Source organism: Cebus imitator, unplaced genomic scaffold (genome assembly GCF_001604975.1).
Source record: "Cebus imitator isolate Cc_AM_T3 unplaced genomic scaffold, Cebus_imitator-1.0 Scaffold501, whole genome shotgun sequence".
Classification (NCBI taxonomy): domain Eukaryota; kingdom Metazoa; phylum Chordata; class Mammalia; order Primates; family Cebidae; genus Cebus; species Cebus imitator.
In genome coordinates, this window is record NW_016107816.1 from 824,259 (window position 1) to 850,741 (window position 26,483).

General features: G+C 37.1%; 1 protein-coding gene across 12 annotated transcripts in view; it reads left to right on the forward strand.

The window, feature by feature from the left end:
- TCF12 (transcription factor 12) overlaps positions 1-26,483 on the forward strand; it is a 370,574-nt gene that overhangs the window by 321,768 nt on the left and 22,323 nt on the right. For 6 of the 12 annotated variants that reach the window (XM_017513791.2, XM_017513787.2, XM_017513788.2 and 3 more), the window contains 6 exons: positions 4,086-4,164; positions 12,833-12,906; positions 13,892-13,963; positions 14,722-14,928; positions 24,336-24,450; positions 25,352-25,514. In XM_017513791.2, the coding sequence (XP_017369280.1) occupies positions 4,086-4,164; positions 12,833-12,906; positions 13,892-13,963; positions 14,722-14,928; positions 24,336-24,450; positions 25,352-25,514 (710 nt within the window). The remainder of the gene's footprint in view (positions 1-4,085; positions 4,165-12,832; positions 12,907-13,891; positions 13,964-14,721; positions 14,929-24,335; positions 24,451-25,351; positions 25,515-26,483) is intronic. The other 6 variants (XM_017513789.2, XM_017513790.2, XM_017513796.2 and 3 more) reach the window with 1 other exon arrangement.

Consider the following 26,483-nt stretch of genomic DNA (forward strand, 5'->3'; position numbering starts at 1 on the left):
ATTTAAAGTGGTGTCATGGCAGTGGTTATGACATTTGCCTGTCCCAGAAGCATTAGAGAATTGTGGGTATTGGTGTCTGCAGAGGGAAGGGTAGAGTGGCAGAGGAAAAGAGGAGAGAGTAGTTACAGTGACTATAAGTATGGTGCTACAAACCAAAGCAGAAGAGACAGAAGACTAGAAATGGGAAGGATGGGTACCTTCGGGTGGTGATAATAAAATTTGGGTTTGGATATACTGAGCTTGAAATGAAAAAAAGAGTATGTCCAGATAGAAAAATCTAGCATCCAATGCGGCAGAAGAGATATTAATGTAACAGTCATTCACCTGGATGCGATAGTTGATATTTGACGAAGAATACTATTACCAAGAGATAAAGCACAGGCAAATGAAGGAAAACTGAGACTAGAACTCTGGGTAAACCTATATTAAGGGAAATGGAAGAGTAAAATAGAGATGGACCCTAGGGACCTTATCGAATGCAAGGACTGAAAAGTATCACTTAAATGAAAATTCCTAGCAAGGATTATGCTGTTCATTCTTAACAACAACTGTGTATCTATATCTTGAACCCTAACCATTTATCTGCACTGTTGTGGAGTCCGAAGCTACATTAATCAAAGTGCTTGTTCTTCTGGGGCTTACATTTTGCTAGGAGAAAGGATAAGAAACAGGTAACAAGTGAACAAATTTAGATAATTAGAAATACAGTGTAAGCACTATGAAGAATACAAAAACAGGAGGATGTGACAGAAAATGCTGTTTCATGAATTGGGCTAGTTTATAATAATCACAGCTTTGCGTAGAACTGAATATTTCTCACTCATCCATCCACCATCAATGTTACCAAACTTTCCCTCCCTTACCAGTATTGTAGTCAAGACACATTTCATAAAAATGAGTATCAGTTGCTCATAAACAATGTAATTATTTGAATTGTGAACATAAGAAATGGTAATTTACGGTGATTAAGAGTTATGTTGAGGGCTAGGTGCATTGGTTCACACCTGTAATCTCAGCACTTTGGAAGGCCAGAGCAGGCAGATCGCTTGAGCCTAAGAGTTCAAGACCAGCCTGGGCAACATAGTGGAACCCCATCTCTACAAAAAAATACAAAAATGTTGGGTGTGGTGGTGAGGGCTTGTAGTCCTAGCTTCTTGCGAAGTCCAGGTGGGAGGATGGCTTGAGCCCAGGAAGTTGAGGATGCAGTGAGCAGTGATTGCACCACTGCACTCCAGTCTGGGTGACAAAGCAAGATCTGTCTCAAAAGAAAAAAGAAAGGAAAAGGTACCTTGAAACATGTTTTTGTTTAAGTTTTGTGGCCTTCCTTATGTGGTTGAAATAAATCAATGTATGTGTGGAAAGCCACTAAGAACAAAAATGTACCTTTCTAAGCTAATTTTCCCATATGGCCTATGAATGTTTGAAAAGGTAATAACTTTAACAACTTAAATACCAGTATTGATTTTTTGGGGGCAGTGGGATGGAGTCTCACTCTGTTACCCAGGCTGGAGTGCAGTGGCTTGATCTCAGCGCACTGCAACCTCCGCCTCCTGGGTTCAAGCGATTCTCCTGCCTTAGACCCTATACGTAGCTGGGATTACAGGCGTGCACCACCATAGCTAGTTTTTGTGTTTTTAGTAGAGATGGATTTCACCATGTTGGCCAGGCTGGTCTCAAACTTCTGACCTTAGGTGATCCACTTGCCTTAGACACCCAAAGTGCTGGGATTACAGGTGTGAGCCACTGTGCCCAGTCTAATATTGATGTTACACTACCTCTTTGTTACTGTATCCTCCCAAATTGTTTTGAACTCTTTTCCATAGCTTTACTTTTCCAAAATAGCTTTCTGAATGGAATATACAGAGTCCGGATCCTGACAGTTTGAGATAGTTCATGTTTAAAGGCATTTACAATTATAATTCACTAACATTATACAAATTGGCATATTTTATTTGAAGTTGATGTATCCATTTGTAGTCAAAGGAAGGTAAACTTTGGGCTGCTTACAATTTGAAAGCTTGTTACTGTTGTAAAAAATGTAATTTGACCTGGTGTGGCCAGATTTCATTTTTTTTTTTTTCCTGGGATGGAGTCTCACTCTGTTGCCCAGGCTGGAGTGCAGTGGTGTGATCTCGGCTCACTGCAACCTCTGGGTCCCAGGTTCAAGTGATTCTCCTACCTCAGCATCCCCAGTAGCTGGGACTACAGGTGCACACCACCACGCCTGGCTAATTTTTGTATTTTTAGTGGAGATGAGGTTTTGCCATGTTGGCCACGCTGGTCTCAAACTCCTGACCTAGTGATTCACTGGCCTCGGCCTCCCAAAGTGCTGGGATTACAGGCATGAGCCACCATGCCTGGCCTCAGATGACTTTTTACACTCACAAGTGGTTTTCCTTTTTAAAATATTTGGCCACAGTGTATCCACATAAGTTGCTTTGTCTGCCCTAAGTTAAGTGCTAAGATAGAAAATGATTTATTATGCCTATTAAAAGAATTGGATTGTCCAGGAAGAAGAGACCTTTAGGGACGGGCCCTTGATGGCTGGATTAAGGGAACTTTTAAAGTGTTTACTGTTGTTACCAGATGCCATGGCTTAGGCTGGTAATTCCAGCACTTTGGGAGGCCAAGGCGGGTGGATCACCTGAGGTCAGGAGTTCAAGACCAACCTGGCCAAGGTACCAAAAACCCATCTCTACTAAAATTAAAAAAGTTACTGAGTGTGGTGGCACAAACTTGTAGTGAGTAAGCTGAGACAAGAGAATGAATGGCTTCAACCTGGAGGGGCGGAGGTTGCGGTAAACCGAGATCGCACCACTGTACTCCAGCCTGGGTGACAGAGCAAGACTGCATGTTAAAAAAAAGTGTTTACTGGGCCAGGTGCGGTGGCTCACGCCTGTAATCCTAGCACTTTGGGAGGCCGAGGTGGGTGGATCACCTGAGATCAGGAGTTCAAGACCAGCCTGGCCATCATGACGAAACTCCATCTTTAAAAAAAAAAAAAACTTTACTGTTGAATTAGATAAACTTGAATTAATCTCTGTCACCATTTATTTTTGGCAGTATGAAATACATATAAAGTATTGCAACAAAACTTAAAGCTAGAACACCGAAATTTATGCATCCTGATAATTTATCCTCTTCGAAGAAGACCTATGACATGGGGGCAGGGGACAGAACTTGTGCCTATTTTACCTTGACCATGGGGTGGGATATTGCTTGTAAAACATGTACTCTGCAGAACACACCAGAATCTGTTGTGACCTGGATGTGTTCTCGACTTTGCCAGGACAATCTAAGGGCTGCCACAAGACTCTGGCAGCAGCACTAGGGTGTCTGGTCTACAGGAAGAGCTGGTTTCAGACGTTGACCATTGATGCAATTTAATTCCTGTTTGAAATGATTTTAATTAAATAGTCATATAAGCTTTCAGTCAAAAAATTTGAAGTTTGAAATTCAAAAATCATCTTGGAAACAATTTTTGAACCATGTCAGGATTTTTTCACTTTCTTCAAGGGTGACAAAGTATCTTCTGAGAATAAGTTTTAATTTTTTTATAACAGTGAATCATTTGGAGTTAAAATTGGCAAAAATGTGGTTGCTCAAACTGAGTAACTTTTAAACGAGAAATAAGGGGTAACTATCAAAAAGATTATTTTCTTTGTTCAGCTTTTAGACTGTCCTTAAAGACCATTCCGAAAGATAGTACTGACAGTTTTCTGAGGTGATTATTTTTAAAGGATACCACTTATTTAGACCGTATATTTTAGAAAGATTGTTGGACTGGTTAACTTTGTAGATACTTCTCATTTTTCTGTTCTAACAATTAAAAACTTTATTTTCCCCTAGAATAATAAATATATATGATTTGTTTTATTCCTCTTATATTAGAATATATGTACTTTTTAATTATATTTTTTAAACTAAGGCTTCTGTATGATGAAAGAGTCCAAAACTTGATGAGAAATTTTTTCACTCTGAAGTCTTAGGGGTGACAACTAGATTATAAAAATAACTCCATGTGAATGGATTTGTGTATGTGATGTCACGTATTGATACATTTATATTTCTTGTTTTCTGGTTAGATTTATTCTCCTGACCATACCAGCAGTAGTTTTCCATCAAATCCATCAACACCAGTTGGATCACCTTCACCTCTCACAGGTAGGCTTCTGTTTAACTACTTCTAACATGTGTGGGGCTACTTGGAAATATTTCTAGGTCATTTATTTCTTAACAAATAAAAATTTGTGAAAAACTTACTTAGATTTTGACTGTAAGAAAGCATGTGGCCGGACGTGGTGGCTCACGCCTGTAATCCAAGCACTTTGGAGGCCAAGGTGGGCGGATCACCTGAGGTCGGGAAGTTCAAGACCAGCCTGACCAACATGGTGAAACTCCGTTTAACAAAAAAAAAAAAAAAAAAAGAAGAAAGCATATAAAGAGAACCTTCTTCTTTAATTAATTTAGAGAATATTGAAATATTTGCTTGTTTTGAATTATTTATTAGTATCTTCCCTGATTCTTAATGTAATTTGTGATCATTTCTAAGCAGTAGTTACAACAGGATAAAAATAAGACCAGGCAATTGGAATGAAGGTAAAGTACGGAGAAATCATGAAATCAAAAATTTTAATTTTTTTAGAGACAGAGTCTTACTCTCTTGCCCTGGCTGGAGTACAGTGGTATGATCACAGCTCACTGCAGCCCCCACTCCTGGGCTCAAATAATCCTTCTACTTCAGCCTCCTGAGTAGATGGGACTACAGGTGTATGCCACCACACCAAGCTAATTTTTTACCTTTTGTAGAGACTGGCTCTCATTGTGTTGCCCAGGCTGGTCTTGAACTCCTGAGCTCAAGCAATCCTCCCACCTTGGCTCTTAAAAATCCTGGGATTACAGATGTCAGACACCATACCCACCCCCCCAAAAAATGTTTTTATAAGATAGCATGTAAAATAAACAATATTAACCTATTTAAAATTCATGTAACTTCTTTCTTCCTTGTTCTCCATACTTGCCATGTACTGCAAGTAAGATTCAAAGATGAATAGATATTTCTGCTAGATAGTCTGTTTTTATTTTTAGGTCAACTAAGTTATTATTTCACATAGATGTAAAAATTCTTGGAAATGATGTAGTTTTTCTGCTAAGGAAAAGAACTGCCTGAGAAGGTGGATTAATATTGTGAGTAGAGATAAGTGGTTCACTGTTTTTGTTTTGTCTGAGATGGAGTCTTGCACTGTTGCCCAGGCTGGAGTGCAGTGGCATGATCTCAGCTTACTGCCACCTCCATCTCCTGGGTTCAAGGGATTCTTCTGCATCAGCTTCCCGAGTAGCTGGGACCACAGGCGCACACCACCATGCCCGGCTAATTTTTGTATTTTTAGTAGAGACAGAGTTCACCATGTTGGCCAGGCTGGTCTAGAACTCCTGACCTCAAGTGATTCACCTGCCTCATCCTCCCAAAGTGCTGGGATTACAGGCATGAGCCACTGCGCCAGGCCCACATTTGTTTTTTGAATTTTGCACATTAGTATGGACAAGTTCTAAATACTGTCCTACAGTATAAACTTGTTGAGACATGATTGGTGTTATTGTAAATGGGAATTTTTTGTTTCTTAGGCATAAATATAATATATAAAAATGTTTAATATCTTTTAAGATGTAATTTTAAAACTTGAACTATATTTGTCTGAGCAGTGTTTGGAGAATAACCTTGATGATGGAAAAATATATTAGGTTGTTTTGAAGAAAAGATGTTAGGCAGCTGGGCAAAGTTATCATATTCCTCCAACAACAGTTGACCTCCCAAATAATTCTGATTTCTTTATCAGGCTGTTAGTTAAGTCCATGCAGTTTTGTGTTTGTTGTTGTTGTTAAGCCTTTTTGCATTGTGGCCCTGGCCATCACCTGTACTTTGTGTATTAGCCTTGTGGCTCTGCTAAGAAGCATTGTGGTATGGGGATGATGAACTGCTGGCAGCTGCTTTCAGCTATTAGCAGGTTCAGCCACTCTCTCAGACATCAGGGCTTCAGCTGTCTAGTAGAAGTTAAACAGCTGTTCCCTACATAGACAAGACTATGAAAGACCCATTGATTTAAAGTGGTTGTTTAGCAGAGCTGAAATTACAGAAAGAATGTTGTAACTCTAACCCTACTCACCCTCTTTGCGCAGTTTTACCAAAATTATCAATGTCATTTTTGCCACACCTTGTTTCACTTTCTCATCTGAGGTATCCATATCAGCATTCCCACTACCTCTTCTTGTATGTCTAGTAAGATAGCTGCCGAAAGTATCCTTTGGTTTTAATTAACACTGAGTAGGAAGGCAGGCCATGGCAGAGCTCAGCATCTATGAAGGGTCATCAGTGAAATGCAGAATCAGAGAGTTAGACGTTTTCCAAAGAACAGGGGTCACAAGTTAAAATCTCACATTTACTCCTCCATCTTTATTTGATATTTAGTGGGTGATGCTCTGTTTTTTTCTTTAATTCAGGTTGTTATTGAAAATCTGGACTGTTGAATTGTGTAACAAAGGCTTTTTCAATTCAGCAGTCATAATTAAAGAAAAATACTCATATTTGTGTTGAAACAGCAAATGAAAGACTGATTTTAGGCAGATGCATCTCTCCCTTCTTTATGCTTCTTATCTACACACACACACACCCACCCACCCACCCCCCCACCCCTGCCTACTCATAGGAGGGCAGAGATGAGATAGAAGAAAGGAAAGTACTACATGATAAAATATTCACTGTCAAAGGAAAAGAATAGAGTAAACCAAAGCTCCTATATAGTATGTGGAAATTGTTTTGCATCTTGTGTGACAGTGGCCTGTTATCTAGAATAAAAAATTCTACCCACTATATGCTCTCTACACCTGCCCTATTCCTTATGCTTTTAAACATTAGTTAGACTTAGCACAGGTCTCTTAAGGATAGATACATAGGTGCAGAGCCACATAAGCAGCTTCTAAGGCCATCATTCTTTAAATCTGCAATGTGTTGCTTGGAAACTTCAGGTCAGGAACGTATATTTCTAGGTAGAGAATGCTTAGGAGGATATTTATGAAATATTGTATTAGTTAGGATGGTTTAGGCTAAAACAAAAAGAAACTTTGTCTCAACTAGACTGAACAATAAGAGGATTTATTATCTTGAGTGGCAAGGTCCTGGCCCCCTATGTCAGGGCTCCTACTCTACTTTGCAGTTCTTCCTCAGAGTAGTAGCAAGATAGCAGTTCCAGGTACTACATGGCAGACATTTCCAATAGATGAAAAAAAGGACTCTTTTTTTTTTTTTAATTAAAAAAAATCCTTAATTTTCTACCACCGATACCACTACCGCAATTTACAGGGCAATATACCTGATGTAATGAAAAGAAAAAGGCAAAGCTACGACAGATAAAAGACCTCAGGAATGTACATCTAATTGACAGTACATTGCATTAGTCAGTGGCTGCACTTTTTGCAAACTGGCTATGACAGTCCTGAACAAGCAGAGTTTTCTGTTAAAGCTGAGGTAACTTTTCTGACTGTGGATCATTGTTCCTTCTGTGGCAGATTTTTATAGTTTCTCTGATGTATTTGGGACAGCTATCTCAAAGTAACCTACAGCTTTCCTGACTCCTCCTCCTCCTCTCTCCTGCTAAGAACTACTATATAGCCTTTTTCTGCTGTTTTTAGAACCTTCTGCTACCATATCCACCACTTTGACCATCATAGGGAATATCTGAGCTTCTTCCACCAAAACTGCCCCCTTTCATGGGTCCATAATTTGGTTGCTGTTGTTCACTGTAATTTCCAAAATCAATATAGTTACCACCACCACCATAGTTACCACCGCCATAATTTCCTCCTTCATTGTAACCATCATATCCTCTACCAACATCACCATATCCTTGATCCATCACCATCATAGCCCCCTCTACTACTATAACCAGGACCACTACCACAATTGCCACTATCACCTCCAAATCCGTTATATGCACCATCACCTCCTCCGTAACCACCTCTGCTGCCATCACCTCTACCACCAAAGTTTCCACCATGGCCAAAATTACCTCTACCATCTCCAAAGTTTCCTCCACAATATAATTGCCTGATCCATCTCTGTGACTTCTTTGTCATTCAGCAGACTGCATCTCTTGTTTAGAAAGGGCCTTTATCACTTTACAGTTCTGCCCATTAATAGTGTGGTATTTCTGAACAACAATTTTATCAACTGTATCATGATCATCAAAACTTAGAAAAGCAGATCCTCTCTTTTTCTCTTCTGCCTGTCTTCCATAACTTCTGTGGTTTCAATCTTGCCATAGTTTTCAAAAGTAGTCTCTCAAGTTATATTATTCTGTATCTTCTTTAATACTACCAACAGAAATTTTCTTCACTGTTAGATGGGCACCAGACTTACAGCTGTCTGGTTCCACTACACACCCATCAGCCTTGTGTGGTCTAGCACACCTTGCTGCATCTACCTCTTCAACACAAGAGTAAGTCACAAAACCAAAGACACTGGAACATTTTGTTTGGGGTCTCTTATTACCACTCAATCTGTGAATGTGCCCCGTTTCTCAAAATGTCTCTTAAACTATCATCTGTAGTTTCAAAGCTCAGACCACCAATAAAAAGTTTTCTCAAATGCTCTGGTTCCTTTGAATCATGACTCTCCTTGACACCCCCAACCCGCTCCATGGTGGTGGCAACAGCTGGAGTAGGGCTAGGGGCCACCAGGCAGCAGTTTTACCTCCATTTTGAGACCAGACGACCAGACTCACCTTTTCCAATACAAGTTCAGCTTCCCTTGTCTTTCTTTTAAGAGTCTTAAAAATTATTTTAAGGATCCTTTTCTAGAAGTTTCTTAAACAGATTTCCCCTTATGTCTTATTAGCCAACACTGGGCCTAATGCAGTTGCTTGCAACAGAAATGATGCCACCATGTTTATCTTAGCATCTGGATTTAACCGTAGGGCTAAGAATAGAATTGCCCTGTCCTTGTTCATGTTAGGAAAGGATAAACCCACCTCCCACACCCCTTGTCAACAAAATCAGCGTGCTCCGGCCACAAGATAGAAGAGAGGAATGGCTGTTTACTACAGTTATTTAGGAAAAGATGAGCGTTTGCAGTAAGAGAATAGGTTTACTAAGGGAGCTTGGGAGGCAGACAAAGTCATCCTTTGTCTTTTCATTACCTCCTTCTGGAATATAAATGAATAAAAGTTTAATAATTGTAGTACTCTGTAGTAATCTTCAGAGCATTCGCAGAAAAAAATAAAAAGGAGAGAAAGAGAAATTCTCAGTTTCAGCTAGGTTAGTCATTGAGCTGCTTATTTTTATTATCTGTCAGATTGTCTGGTGTTGTCAGTTACCTGACTTCAGCATGCTTTAACCAAGTGTGTTATACTAGAAGAGCCCAGTCTGTAATAAAAACAAAATAAGTGTAGGTATTTGTATATTTTTTTCCAGTTTAATGAATTACACATTGTAGACAGACCTTTATACAGTTTTTTTTAATAGCGCCAGAAATTATCTAGATGATTTATTACCCAAGTAATTTAGTGTGACATCTGATTCCTCAATATTAAGCTAGTGAAGAATCATAAAAACTGCCTGTTTTGCAAAAGCACAGATGTGTGCTGACTATTCTGAGGCATTTGGACATGAAACTTGTGTTAGTATTGCACAAAAAGTTAAGTAATTTGATGATTAGGCTCCTATGATGGGGGCTTAAGGGAGGTCTAGAACAAAGTGATTGAAAAGTAAAATATTATAAACATTAAGATAAATTCTTTTTTAATAATTAAGATTGTTTTTCAAAACATTATCATTAGCCTGGTCACCTAAAAGTCATAATTCCGCATCAGTGTAGCAGTGTAGCAGTAATGCACTGAAATCAGCAGTAAGGTGTTGGATGCTTGTTTTTATATACAGTTTTAATATAATAGTTATCATGATTTCTGGTTGATCAGTTCTCCTTTTTAATTATAAAATTAGGCCGGGCACGGTGGCTTATGCCTGTAAACCCAGCACTTTGGGAGGCCAAGGAGGGAGGCTCACCTGAGGTTGGGAGGATGAGACCAGCCTGACTAACATGGAGAAACCCCATTCCTACTAAAAATACAAAAAATTAGCTGGGGTGGTGGGGCATGCCTGTAATCCTAGCTCCTCGGGAGGCTGAGACCAGAGAATCGATTGAACCTGGGAGGCAGAGGTTGCGGTGAGCTGAGATCACACCACTGCACTCCAGCCTGGGCAACAAGAGTGAAACTGTGTCTCAAAAAAAATAAATAAATAAAGTAAAATAAAATTAGCCCACAAGCTTCTTGAAACAGAAGCAATTTTAGATTGTCCATAGTTTGTAGTTGATTTATGATTACATTTGTGTGTCTAGCAGGAGGCCTTTAATGATCCCCAAAATAATTTGTTTATAATTTGCTTATAAGTAAAAAAAAAAAAAATTGTTAACTGAAGTATGCATTTTTTCTCACAATTTTAGTATTTACAGTATATTTATGTAATCATAACAATTTGCATATAATTAATTATAATCAGGTTATGAAGAATCTGTATCCAGCTTTTCAACCTGGAAAATGTATATGATTGATGAATACAATCTCTACATTGTTGCATAATTAAATAGTCTTACTCAGCTAAAATGAATAAGTCTAGTTTCATTGAAATAGATTGTATAGTTGTAGTTTACCTCAAGTTTTTTTTTTCTGAGATAAAGTATGACACTACAGTTAGTTGTAGTGTCAGTTAGCTTTCTAAACATGGCAAATTGACCTGCAACAAAAGCCTCTGGTGTGAGACAGATTAAACCTTCAACTCCCAACTTTAATTTCTAATATAATTCAAATTGTTTGTCACTGAAGCTTTTATTAAAAACAAAAATATATGTTTAATTAAATGGTCTTTATTATTTTCTGTAAATGACTCATTTTCAGATGCACAATCATGAAATAATGCAAATTTTGATTAGTTGTTTTTGTCTTTTTCCTTTTAAAGGTATTTTGGCAAGACCATTAAAACATTGCCTTCTCCCTAACATATGGATGAATTATTTCATTTTATTTTTCCCTTATTTATTTTTGTTTTTACACTCCGAAGTTGTGTCTTTTCTTTTTCTATCTTCATTTTTAAAATTATGCTCCTACTTTTCTAACATCAAAGAATAAACAATATCTAACAGTAGTTTTTATACTTTTTTAAAATTAATGTTTCTGGTATATACTATTTTGGGACATATTTTAACAGATGACCCCAAGTTCATTTACAGTCATATGAAATGTATTCGTCTGTGTATTACTAAAAGCACCATCCGTTAATATTATCCCTTAGTAAGGCAATTTGGCCTTATGTTAATACATTTATACCCTGTGATTCAGAAATCATACTTATCCTCAAGACATATTCTTTTCCCTGGGGTGGGAGAAGGAAACAGAGTAATGTTTACTATATCACTATTCATAATGGCCAATTGATAACAACCAAAATGTCTAGCAGTGAAATAATAGTAACTAAGCAAATTAGATGTAGAAGCCAGGCACAATGGCTCATGCCTGTAATCCCACCACTTTATGAGGCTAAGGCAGGCGGATAACTTAAGGTCAGAAGTTTGAGACCAGCCTGGCCAACATGATGAAACCTCATCTCTACTAAGAATACAAAAATTACACTTTGGGAGGCCGAGGCAGTTGGATCACCTGAAGTTAAGAGTTCAAGACCAGCCTGGTCAACATGATGAAGCCACGTCTCTACTAAAAATACAAAAATTTGTTTGGCATGGTGGTGCCTGCCTGTAATTCCAGCTACATGGGAGGCTGAGGCAGGAGAATTACTTGAACCTGGGAGGCAGAGGCTGCAGTGAGCCAAGATCGTGCTATTACACCCCAGCCTGGGCAACAGAGTTAGATGCAATCTCAAAAAAAAAAAGAAAAAGAAAAAACAGCCAACATGGTGGCACACACTTGTAATCCCAGCTACTTGGGAGGCAGAGGCAGGAGAATAGCTTGAACTCAGAAGGCGGAGGTTGCAGTGAGCCAAGATTGTGCCACTGCACTCCAGCCTGGGCAACAGTGAGACTCCATTTAAAAAAAAAAACTGCCAGCCAGGCACAGTGGCTCATGCCACTGCACTTTGGGCATGCCACTGCATTTTGGGAGGCTAAGGCGAGCAGATCACTTGAGGCCAGGAGTTCAAGACCAGCCTAGCCAACATGGTGAAACCCCATCTCTACTAAAAATATAAAAATTAGCCAGGCATGGTGTTCACACCTGTAATCCCAGCTACTTGGGAAGCTTAGGCTGGAGAATTGCTTGAACCCAAGAGGTGGAGGTTGCAGTGAGCCGAAGTCATGCGACTGCATTCCAGCCTGGGCAACAGAGCCAGACTCCATCTCCAAAAAAAAAAAAAAAAATTAAGTGTAGAGAATCAGGGGAATATTAATGTTGTCATTAATCGGATTATCAAAATGTCTGTACAGTACTAGAGGGAGGGGGCAGAATTTTAAAAGTATGTACATTGTAAGTGTATTTTTCTCAAGATATATAGGCACATGGACAAAGTCTAAAGAATGTGCAAACATAAAGGTAGATGTATTTTAAATTGCAGGGTTTTTTCTTCTGTTTTCTCAGATCCCTACATTGTTTTTTATTAATGAAAGGTTTTTAAAAATGTATTGGGCTTATTAGTAGCCAATACTTTGATGAAGGCTGAACAAAAATATTCATGTAACTTTATTTAGTTATTCAGTATCTTTACCCTTTCCTTCACAACATCATCAGGATTACTGAGTTAACTCAGGTGTGTGGGTGCTTTTGGGTTTTAACAGGTACCAGTCAGTGGCCCAGATCTGGAGGGCAAGCACCTTCATCCCCAAGCTATGAAAACTCACTCCACTCCCTGGTAAGAAAGAGCCTCTTATACATCAATTTTATCTGATAGCTTAGAGTTTGTTTGTTTTTAGTAAATCTGGCGTAACAACAAAGAAACAGTAGGCTAGCGTTGCACACGAATTCTTTGCTAACAAATGGCCTGATTCAGTTAACAATATAAGACACACTGGGTATGACTTTTGCCATCTGTTCTTTGGGACATCAGGCCTCTGGTGTCAGGACAGCTGATGTTAAAATCGTGTTATGATGATTTTCTTTGACAAATCTAGGACTTAATCTTTCTATACTTTTATGTCTACATGTGAAGGGAAACTTTTTTTAAAAAGACAAGTAAAAGCAAGAAATTTTAATGCAAAATGGTTGTATTTTACTCTTTCTCATGTGATAATACTATGTGTGGTTTACTACATTTCCATTAAATTTTAAGTGAATACCAGTTGTTTTTGTTATGAAAGTGTTATTTCCCGTTTTCTTAGGGGAAAAAAGTGTATTGTGCAAATCATACATGCAAAACATTATTTAACCTACAAGGCAGTAAAGGAAGCATGTAGACACTTGAGCGTGAAGAATTTGTGGGAGAATGTTGACTACTGTTGCTTTTGTATACTTATATTTGTAACCCAGAATTACATGGTATCCTAAAAACAAAATAAGGATGATTTGATGGAATGCTAAGTCATGCTCTCATACGTAATTCCAGGTTGCAAAAAGAAACATTCTTTTTCAGTGACTAACAGAACATTTTAAATTGAAGGAACATTTGCTTCTCATTTATTTCGCAAGCAGTTATAAGTAATGTGTGCCATTTAGATGCTAACCTTATAACTTCCCTGTTGAATCCAAGCCTTTTCATATCTTAATAAAATAGATCTCTCAGGTCTTTGCGTTAACTTTACTAACATGTTATGCTTACATGCATATCAGCTATTTCCTCATCTCTTTTGGAGTTAATCTTAACCTGTGCTTTGCCTCCTGTTCTGTCTTGACTTTGCCAGAAAAATCGAGTTGAGCAGCAACTTCACGAGCATTTGCAAGATGCAATGTCCTTCTTAAAGGATGTCTGTGAGGTACTATTTCTTTTAGATGGTGCCTTTTTTGTGTTTCAATTATACTTCCCATTATTCATTTAAAATCTTTACCCTGTACAGACTCCAGTCTTTAAAAATCAGACAATTGACTATTTCAGTTTTTATCACGGTATATAGGAATGGATTTTTGTCTCTTATGTTGTTGAAAGTTATTCTTTTTAAAACAGCTCTACTGGCATGTGCTTTTGATTTTTAAAATTCTAATATGTTTGTGTATGGGGCATGTGTGTATCCGCAGACAGACAATACCATTTATTTCGTTTTGTCAAAGAACATATCTGGATGTGTTCACCATATAAGATACATGTGCTTTGTATACTTCAGACAAAATTAGAACTTAAACTTATTGGATGTGAGGTCCCTTCCCCAAATTGCCATCATTCAAAGATCAGTATTAAAGTATAGGTTGTCCTTTATTTTGTTTTTTTTAGCAATGATAATTGCTTATTGACATAGTATCCTTCATCTTTTATAGAAGCTAAAAGAAATAACCTCATGGTAGTTTGGCAAATTCATTTTATAAAGCAGTGATTTGTTTCTGACACTGAAAGTTTAGCATAGTCTACATACAGATAGCCTTTCTATTTTTGTTGATTTGTAGTTCAGGTGGTTGCTTTTGAAGCTACTTGATATTGCATTTCACTTTCTGTATTCCATATCACATAATAGGAAGCATAGCAGTTAATGAATCTAACAGATGCCAGCAATAACCTCCATGTTTTTTTCAATCCATACAGCAGTCTCGAATGGAGGATCGTTTAGACAGACTGGATGATGCAATCCATGTGCTGCGGAACCATGCTGTGGGACCTTCCACCAGTTTGCCTGCTGGTCACAGTGATATACACAGTTTATTGGGACCATCCCATAATGCACCAATTGGAAGCCTCAATTCAAACTACGGAGGATCAAGCCTTGTTGCAAGCAGTCGATCAGCTTCGATGGTAAAATCGCGCTCATCTTTTTTGTAGTAAACCCTAAATATTCTTGTCCTATGTGTCTTTAATGTAATCTTTGGGAAGAGGATCTTTCTGAAAGGCAAAGACTGACTTTTCAGAATTTTTCTTACTGTCTTTGGCAGTAGAGTTTTGGCTAAGTATTAGTCTATAAAATCTTCTTGTGACCTTGTGCAAAAAGCAGAAGCTTTCTACAAAGATCATTTTTAATTGACACAACAGTTTTTGCCTTGAAATAGTGCATAGGAAATCTGAACAGCAAGAATTTTAATCTAGAAAAGTTGTTTATTATAATTTAGAACCAGTCTTCAATGGTAGAAAGAATGTGAAACTATAATTTATGCAAGTCCAAATTTAAACTTTATTCCAAAATTATGGGAGAAGTAGTTTTAAGAATGGCTATAACTTTAGTAATAAAGTAAACAATTTTAGATTAATCTAGAAAGAATTTTTAAGAACGTTGCCCATCTTTTAAAAAACACGGTAATTTTTTAGAGTGGGAAAAAGGTAGACTTCTATAGCCATACACATCAAAAATTTTGTGTTTACCATCTTACATTATTTTTTATCCAAATTTTCTTTTAAAGAAATGAAGCTCATTTGGAACCTGCTATTTTAAACTTGTACCATGTGTTTGCATGTTTATGGCATGGTTTTTATGGCTCATTGCATGCTCTGCAGTGTTCTTCTCTGAAACAGATTTTTAGCTTTAAGCCATATGATGAAGGCTAAAACTTATCTATCATCAGAATAATTAGGCGCCCCAAATGCTGAAGGCTTGTGTTCTGTAAGAGGATTGGATACACATTTTTGACCCTATCTACTAAACAACACACAAACACACAAGGTTGCCTATTTTCTGAGAACTATATTTTCACCAGCATGGGTAACATTAGATGCCGTGTGTGTGTGTGTGTGTGTGTGTGTGTGTGTGTGTGTGTGCGCGCGCGCGTGGAAATCTTGAAAATCAGTCTCCTTTTAAAGTACTTTTTGTTGCTATTGATAAGCTAGTAAGTGTCAAAACATTTATGAGTTAGTAAACTAGTAAAACGGGGGAATGTCAGATGGCTCTCACCAGTAATCCGAGCACTTTGGGAAGCCAAGGTGGGAGGATTGCTTGGAATTCCAAGACCAGCCTGGGCAACAAAGAGAGACCCCTGTCTCTACAAAAAATCAAAAAAATTAGCATGGCACGGTGGCATGTGGTGTGGTCCTAGCCACATCCTAGGTGAGAGGATCTCTTGATCCCAGGAGGTTGAGGCTGCAGTGAGCCATGTTTGTGCTACTGCATTTCGGCCTAGGCAACAGAGCGAAACCCTGTCTCACAAAAAAAAAGAAAGAAAAAATATGTGAGGGTATTGTTACCACTTTTGGTAATAGTAATGAAATTATTTTACTGATATAATAAAAGGTATTTGTTACAAATATAAATGCAGAATAACTAATTATTAATTGTTGAAATACTATTTATCCTTATTTAGAAGCATGACTTAAAAATCAATATACTTGAATCTTAAGTTAGCCTCAGCAGCAACATTTGTAGTTCTTATTCCTTACCTCTTAATGATTTTTTAATTTTTTACTTTTACCACCTTACGGCTCCTATTCCAACTTATCTGCTACAGTATTTCATATATATCTGGCTTTTCCCATTTCGGAGTTTGCATAAGACATAATTTCTTTCTTGAGAAAGCTGAGTTTTTTTTTTTTAAACCTATTTTGGATATTCCATAATAGGAAGGGGGACTTATCAAAATGCAGTCCTCCAAAGCCACATAGAAACCTAGTGCATTTTAGAAGGACTGGTAGAGAGAAAAACTTTTTCATTGGATGTCACCCTAAAACTTACAACTGAGAAAGTAGCTCCCACTATATGCTGAAGGAATGTGCTGCCCACTTCGGAACAACAACAAAAGGTCTGCCAGAGATATTCTTAGAAAGAAAAAAAATCTCAAATAATCTAGAATAAAATGGTCCCCTGAGACATGAGGTGAGTCTGGCTTAGTCCGAGCAGCAACATCAGTGCCACAGCAGCTAGCCCAGGCTGCTGCTCAGTGTGTCTATCACAGCCTTCTCTTCAGTCCTTATCACCTTCTCAGCGGGCACAGAGCTGTGAAAAATCTGCCAGAAGTCATCTGCTGTCTTCATCTCATCCAGACACAATTGCTAGTACTTTTAACAGTGGAGATCAGAAGTATCTTGCCAGGATTAGCGTCGAAACATAAAGTTATTAGCTGACAAAATCTGACACTGTTAGGTGAGTCAGCATTAATCTCCTGTCCTGAAGTAAGTAAGCCTTTTAGCTGTTGAGTCCTCAGTTCTCAGCTTCAGCACAAAGAGCAAAGGATGGAATGAAGATTAGTCTGCCAGTGACTATCCCAGCTGAGACTTAGCCATGTTGTTGAGGAAGACTCTGTCTTATCATGTGGTTCTTTTCCATGTCTGAGGACTTCCATTAGTACTGCTGGGAGCCCTTTGTTTACATGCTCAACACCCACTATATGGAATCAACTCTTCATATTCTTGCAGAGTATGTGATTTTGGGGGCACATTTTTTAACTCTGTCTCTCTCTGTCTCTCTCTCTCTCTCTCTCTTTTTTTAGATGGAATTTCTCTCTTGTTGCCCAGGCTGGAGCGCAGTGGTGCTATTTTGGCTCTCTGCAACCTCCACCTACTGGGTTCAAGCGATTCTCCTGCCTCAGCCTCCTGAGTAGCTGGGATTACAGGGCCCGCCACCACACCCAGCTAATTTTTTGTACTTTTAGTAGAGACAAGGTTTCACCATGTTGGCCAGGCGGTCTTGAACACTTGACCTCAGGCAATCCACCCACCTCAGCCTCCCAAAGTGCTGTGATTATAGATGTGAGCCACCATGCCCAGCCCATTTTTGTAACTCTTGCCTACTGTCTCCAAGAGTTAATCTCCAGCTTTTATTGTCCCCTCATCCCCTCCATGCATCCTCTTAAGTGATCGTGAACAAGAAATAATGTGGTTTGACATTGTGCAATTGCTTCCCCACTGCCCCCGACCCCCACCTTGTTTTTGGTCTCTTGTAACTTTTCAGAAATTTGTATATGCTTTTCTGCATTAATAAACGTTAGTATTTGTGTCAGGCTCCTAATAATGGTGGCTACTTGACCCAACTTAAAAAGTGACCACAGAAATACCTGTTGATCAGCAATTTTATACCACCATATAGAATTCATGAGGTCAGCTTCTTTCAAAAACATTTGCTTATCATTATTCCATGTATTTATTGCAAAGAATAAAATTATTCTGATAAACGTTTATATTTTTAGGACCTCCACAGAACATTCAGATGACATTTTTGTTATAATGGAACTTTATCCTGATGGGCAGAATCCTAATTGTAGGGTTTAAATATATCGCTTTTTCGCCTAGCATTTAGAAAAGGGTTCAATATGCTTTTTCTATAAAGGGCCAGGAGTTAATATTTTCAGCTTTGTAGGCTATATAGTCTATCACAGTGTAATATGAAAGCAGCTATAGACAATATGAAAAGAGATGGGTATGCGTGTATTCCAGTAAAACTTTATTCACAAAAACAAGCTCCTTTATTTATTTAATTTAAAAATTTAAAAAGTCAAGATTTGGGTACAGGCCAGACCTTGGGAATTCCTGATTTATAACATAAATTGGCACCTCAGCAGGTATAATGGAGTTAGCATGTTTTTCTTTTTCTTGGAGCCTATAACATTTGTCATATGTTAATGAGTAGTTTGAGAGTTTTGTTTAAGTAATTGAAATACTTGAGGTGAACCAGGATACACTGGTAGCGGAAGAGTAAGAGTTGATGGCAGTATAAAAGTGGTACAGGCCAGGCACAGTGGCTCACAACCGTAATCTCAGCATTTTGGGAGGCCAAGGTGGGTGGATTGCTAGAAGCAGAAGTTTGAAACCAACCTGGACAAAGAAGTGAGAACCTGTATCTACAAAAATTTTTAAAAAATTAATGGCATAGTGGCATACACCAGTGGTCCCTGCTACTCAGGAGGCTGAGGCAGGAAGATTGCTTGAGTTCAGAAGTTGAGGCTGTAGTGCGCCATGATCATGCCACTGCACTTCAGCTTGGACGACAGAGTGAGACCTTGTCTCTTTAAAAAAAAAAAAAAAAAATAGTGGTACAGACAGGTCAGTTCCCCGTCTGCAGTACAGACAAGTCACTGATGAAGGTTACTAGTAGTGTAAAGTCTACATGGACACAGTAACCATTTGGCCAAGCTATTTCATTGTTCTCATTAGTATATGATACTGATACATCATTTAAATTTTAAAACACAAAATCAGGGGTTTTAGAACTACTGAAATGTCAGCAATTGGCTTTAGTTTTGTTCCCATTTATTTAGCATAAAGCTAAAGTTTCAGAATAAAATGCTGAGAAGAAGGAAAGTTTTTAAATGGAACACTGAAAATAAAAGGAATCATGAATTTTAGCAGTGCATGGTGGCTCACGCCTGTAATCCCAGCACTTTAGAGGCCAAGGTGGGCAGATCACCTGAGGTCAGGAGTTTGAAACCAGCCTGTGCAACATAGTGAAACCTCATCTCTACTAAACATACAAAAAAAATAGCCAGTTGGGGTGGCAGGTGCCTGTAATCCCAGCTACTGGGGAGACTGAGGCAGGAGAATTGCTTGTACTGAGGAGGTGGAGATTGCAGTAAGCCAAGACTGTGCCATCGCACTCCAGCCTGGGCAACAAGAGTGAAACTCTATCTCAAAACAAAACAAAAAAAAGGAATTTAAGAACAGCCTGGTAAACATAGGGAGACCTCCTCTCTTAAAAAAAAAAAAAAAAAAGAAAGAAAGAAGGAAAAAATTTTATGTTAGCCACATGTGGTGGTGCATGCCTGTAATCCCAGGTACTTTCGAGGAAGAGGTGAGAGGATCACATGAGCCAGGAGTTCAAGACTGCAGTGAGCCATAATCACACCATCGCACTTCAGCCTAGGTGACAAAGTGAGACCCTTTATCAATTTAAAGAAAAGGGAAGGGGGAATCGTGAATTTCATATGAGCATTACAAAGAGCTCTCAGCAATATAAAGTTAGCATACATCCCATCGATTTATGGCTGTAATACCTAAATACCTATGCCCAACAAGATAACTCCGTGACAGCAGCACCATTCCCTTTAATGAAAAGTACTGTTATTCCTCAGTCAGATAGTAACTTCAACTTCAAACCAAAATTAAATGAGATTCGAAGCATTTTGTACTGGTGGAAGCTTGATGCAGATCTAAAACAGTTTCTTATTTATGACATAGGATAAAATTTTATTGTGAGATCATTTGATTTCATTGTTACAAGTCCTGAGAAAATTTAATCCAGGCATTTCTCTTAATTATTTTTTTGGTATTACTTGGGTTTTTTTTAAGGGGTAGTTGAAGAAGTGTGATATTGTATGAGAGCCTAGTAAATAATGTTAAATTGTAAAGTGTAAGGCTACCTTATGTAATGATTTAAAAATAGAAATCAGGCCGGATGCCATGGCTCACGCCCGTAGTCCCAACACTTTGGGAGGCCAAAGCAGGAGTTCAAGACCAGCCTGGCCAACATGGTGAAACCCCATCTCTACTAAAAATACAAAAATTAGCTGGGCATGGTGGTGGGCGCCTGTAATCCCAGCTACTCAGGAGGCTGAGGCAGGAGAATGGCTTGAACCGGGAGGTGGAGGTTGCAGTGAGCCGAGATTGTGCTGCTGCACTCCAGCCTGGGCAACTAACTGAGCAGGACTCTGTCTCAAAATAAATAAATAAATACATATATGTATATATATGTGTGTGTGTATATATATATATATATATACACACACATATATGTATGTGTATATGTATATATGTATATATATGTGTCATGTCTGTTTTCTAAATTTTAAAGCGATTTGAGAAACTGTTTTTCTTAGTTATAAAAGACTTAAGACTAAGTTATTAAAGACCGATAGGCAAATAGGGTAGTTGGCATTTTTGTCATTTATCAAAATAAATTTGAAATCATTTTAATCTTCATTTGGACAGTATTTAATTTTAGCAATGTGGGTTTGTAATACGGTAGAAATTGTGTGTCTGTGTTTCAGCGCAATAGAAGGATTTTACTTTTAACCACTCCCTTTACTCTTTCTGAATAATTTTCTCCTAAATGGGCAATCTTTAAAATTTTGATTAAGACAACATTATAGTGCTTTTTAAGGGTTTTGGTTACATTTTAAAATTCAAAATTGTTCAAAATGGCAACTTTTTTAAAATTTGAAAACCATGGGGGTTATACAGTTATGGAAGTATTTAAAAGGAACCATAACAAATGTAATACTACAAAGTTTCTAGTAAAACCTCTCTTCAGATGAAATACAATCTTGGAGTAGACAGTATATAAAGATCCTTTAACCAATCTGTAAATTAATACTGATTAATTTAAAATCATTAGTATTCAGCAAATGATACAAATTAAACAAATTATTAGAATAGAATTAAAAATCAAGAGGAATTCATACTGTTTTTCAGTTTGTCTCTTAATTCGAAGACCTCTTATTCATCATCTAATTAGATTTAACATTTTTCCATTGTGAGTGCTAAAGCCATTGGTCAAATTAAATGAAAACAAGTCCCTTGTTGGGTGCTCCCAGAAAAGTAAGGCCATACACAGATTGAGTATGCAGGATGGTGTCATTTAATGGCATAGGCCTTTTATTCTGAAATGGAGCTCTTCATAATCATTGAAATTTAGAGGGTAGCAGGCTTTGGGGTTTGCCATGCCCTGCTATTCCCCCAGCAGCAGCAGCCTGTCAGCTGTATGCTAACGAGGTGAACAATTAAACAGAGTCCTATTTGGCTGGCCCCACAGGCTCTAGGCTCAGACAAAGAACTGTTTATACACCTGTTGTATGTGTAGACAGAGCCATTATAATGTGGAGCTGCAGATTAAAGGGAAGACTTGGGAGCCCAGGAGAGCAAGGGTTAAAGAGAACTATAAGAACTGTGAAAGTCAAATTCTCCAGAAAATACATGAGGGCCATTTGCAAGGGGAATCATGTTACAAAGAAAAAGTTTCTGCTAACTTCATTAACATGAAAAACTCCAGACTTCAAGCCTTCTTCTAGTCTGAGACTGTTTTTTTAAAAGGCTTATATTTTTGCTGTGCGTGCTGGTTAAATTTTTCCTTTGGTAAGCTAATTATGTTTAAGTTCGTGTGAGAAAACATTTAGTTTCTATTATTCTATAGCTGTAAAAATATTTGCTGGTATTTCTATTGCAAAACAAATCTAGCATCCTTTCTGATTTTTCTGAAGGGAAAAGTAAAATTTCTAGTATTTATTGTTTAGATAATCATCACACATTTTTTAATAGTTGAATTTTAGAAAATCAAAGAATTATTTATGCTAATGAAGTAAAAGGAAATCAGAATTCAGCAGATGCATCATCACTTAGATAAGTGAAAATTCAATTTGTTACTGTTCAGTAGTATTGTCTTACAGAGCTATAAAATGTTTCACTTTTATAATATATACTAAAGTATAATGTGTTTAAAATTTCAATTTAGAAGTCTATTTTCTTTTAAATTACTTGGTGTGATAGTTCAAAATACTATGTAAAAACAGAATTAGCACATATTGCCAGGGGTCGTAAGAGGTTTTAAGTCCATATTATTATAAATGCAAATACACCTCAGCTTTTACTTTAACTTGTAATTATTTTCTCAGCCCATCAAAATTCTCCTAGATTTATTTTATCTTTAGAGTAGGCCTAATCTTCTAAAGTTCCAAAAAAATTTACAGCCATATGTTGTGTTTGCCCATATCTGTTTTTATAAAATGGGATTCTGAACTGCCTTTCCTCTTAGATCACTGGGTAATTCATAGTAAGAAAACAAGCTCATTTGTTAAGAATAAACAAGACCAGGATACTCTTGAAACAGAATTTTATTAAATATCTTTAAAATAATTTGTTCTCTTGAATTCAGTTTTCACAATCCATTTCTTTACTGGTGGTTAGGTTGAGTACTTCAAATTCTTCTCAAGTTTTTTTAGGGGAACAACTAAATACTGAAACTTTCTGAAGTGGGAAGTGGGACGGAAGCTTGCCATAGCTTCTGTGGTCCCTTCTCAGCTTTAAGATTTTGTGATTGAAAAACATGATTAAATTGGGTGGTTTAGAGAAAGGATATAGTGGATGCATGATTATTACCCAAGGGAGTAGTGACACAAATAATGCTCAGCAATGGCCAATTCTAAAATAATTTTAAAAGTTAACTATTGCATTAAATTTTAAAATCCGCTAAATTAGTTTTTTTTTAAATAAAGATTAGAATAAGTGTAAAAGACAAACATTTCTTAGAAAGTGTGGTGGAATAATGGATCCATTCTAATTTGATCTATTGCCAAATGGCTTGCATTGCCTAAAACTTTGCTTTGGTCCCTTTTGTTTAGCTTACAGGAAACCAAAGGATAAACTTGCATAGGGGTATTTATGCTTCTTAGGGTAAAATCATACAAAGTCATGGAAGATAAAGCTATATTAATTACTCAAGAGGGATGCAAAGCTTGGCAGTTTACTAGGATTGAAGGATTTATTCAAAAACAGTGGTTCTTATGTATAACTCCAGGCAATAAAACTATTTAATTAGAAGCTTAATCTTCTAGTTGACATGTCTGCTACTATTCTAATAAAAACTTCATCTGTAACAGTTTTTTATGTATATTAATACTGCAATAGCTGAATGTTTGGTGGTGTTTGCATGCTTTAGCTTTCCTATTTCAGGTTAACTGTGACTTGTGTAAGTTTGATTAAAGCTAAAGATAAAAATACATGTAAATTTTGCTGCCTAGCAATGCACAGCTTTTGTTTTAAATTCTTTTAATTTTGTATTGCTTATGCTGCTATTTCAGAAGTTTGGAGGGGAAGATACTATATATGATGGAGGGGGCAAACTTCGATAAATACTACTATTGCGTGGAATGTAGTAGTATTTTGTTAAATGCCAGTTCATGCATACTTTAACGTATGTAGGTATTATATGAAATAGATTTTCAGATTGATATTAGACCCTATAATATATAGTGCATTGTGGCTTACAGAATGCTTTATCAGCTCATTTGCTTCTAACAACAACCCTCTGTTGGATTTAAAATTTACAAATTAGAATTCTCATTTTTTAAAAAAGGTATGTTTTGGTTTGATTTAAAAGCAGTGCTTCTATGAAGTATTAATATTTTGAAATTCTCCTCAAAAACTGGAATAATGACATCCAGAAAAGTTTGCTGAATTCAAATGAGTAATACTGTTTTCTCTATGAAACCTAGTAAAATAATTTGGACAGTTATTACCCCTGGACTATCTTGACCATTTTTTATTTTGGGGTTTTTGTGGGTTTTCTTCAACTTTAGGTTGGAACTCATCGGGAAGACTCTGTCAGTCTCAATGGCAATCATTCAGTCCTGTCTAGTACAGTCACTACTTCAAGCACAGACCTGAATCATAAAACACAAGAAAATTACAGAGGTAACTATATTGTTGGTTTTCAGAAATAATGCAGAGATATCATTTGGATCACTGTCACCTTTCTCACAGCTGGATTGACATCTGTGAATCAAAAGTCATTTAGATGAGGGAGTTCCAAATAGTAGTGTGGAAAGCAGATATTTAGGGTTCCAACTGGCCCACCTAGGTTGGCAGTTACAGATACCTGTTGATGAATAGAGCCACATACAGACCATTGTTCAGTATTTATCAGTTGTCTTTTACCTCTTCCTATTCTGTCATGTCCTTCTTCCTCAGACATTTACCGTCATGAATATATGTATCTTCATGGTTCCTAGAGGCATGAACAGAGATATTTTTGACTATACTGAGACCTCCGAATGGTGGAAGCTGTTGTTTTAGAGATTATCATTTGATTGGAGAGTCATAAAATTTTTATAAAAAGCCAACTGATCACTATTCCAATAGAGCTTACAAATAAGTGTGAATATAGAGCACTTGTAAGTGCAAATAAGACCACCAAAATAAAGTTCTCCCAGTTATATTTAACCATGATTCCTATTTTGCCGTTTATCAGGAAGATGTTAAGCTTAGGTCCTTTACCTTGGCAGCACCTTAGAAGTTAGTTTCTATAATCCATAGTTTTTCATCCTTGTTCATTTGTAGAATAGTGCCTGAAAGTGAACATTAGACTTGTCAGGGGGGATCAGACTTGTTCTTTTAAATACAAATGCTGTTAAAAAGCACAAGGATGTTTGACACGTTCTTTTCAGCTCTAAATAGTCTACTTTCCTACATCTTCTAACTTCCATCATAACCGTGTAACCACTAAGGATATTCACCTGCTAGAATTTTATTGTGTTAGTTCTAATTCATAATGAATCTCGTCTTTTATTTTCTGTTACCTTTGCTTCTTTGTTAGGTGGCTTGCAAAGTCAGTCTGGAACTGTTGTTGCAACAGAAATCAAGACTGAAAACAAAGAAAAGGATGAAAACCTTCATGAGCCTCCTTCATCAGATGACATGAAGTCAGATGATGAATCCTCCCAAAAAGATATCAAGGTTTCATCTAGAGGCAGAACAAGGTATTTGTTAGCATCCAGGGTTTAAATTTCACTCATTTGCCATAGGTAAAAATACTTGAGAAGTTGGATGTCATGCATTTATTAACATGTTCTATGTTAATAAATGTTGTAGATATTGTGTTAGGATTTTTGTGTATGTTATCTCATTTAAGCACCACGTCCTCCCTATAAAAGAGAAGCATATGAAGGTTTGACTTCAAAATTATGTTTCCCTTCATACTACACTGTTTTAGGGACTATATGTAAAAAGTAATTATATCTCTTCACTCAGGTTGCTTAGTCTGTTAGACAGTTAGAAGGTAAAATAGCTAAAAGAAGTTAAATTGTGTGGTACAGACATTTAGATAGATTTGATCAATAAATATTTTAACATAGGTGTCACTTAACAATGGGAGAAGTTGTAAGAAATGCATTGTTAGGCAATTTCATCATTGTGCAAAGGTAGAGTATACTTTCACAGACATAGCCTGTTGTTTCTACACTGTATATCTGTATGCTATGTTACTAAACTGAATACTGTAGGCAGTTGTAACACAATGGCAAGAAATTGTATATCTAAACACATAAAAGGCATGGTAAAAATAACAGGTGAAGAATGGTACACCTGTACAGGGCACTTATCATGAATAGAGCTTGCAAGACTGGAAATTGCTCTGGGTCTTTCAGTGAGTGGGCGGTAAGTGAATCGGAAAAGAAGGCCTAGGACATTTCTGGACATTACTATAGACTTTACAGACACTGTACATTTAGGCTATATTTCATTTATTAAAATACATTTTTCTTCAATAGTAAATTAAACTTAGCTTATTGTATGTTTTTTACTTTATACATTTTTTAATTATTTTTAACTTTTTGACTCTTGTAATAACAGCTTAAAACACAAATACATTATATAGCTATACAAAAAAAATTTCTTTAAGTCATTTTGTAAACTTTTTCTTGCTTTTTTCTTTCTTTCTTTCTTTCTTT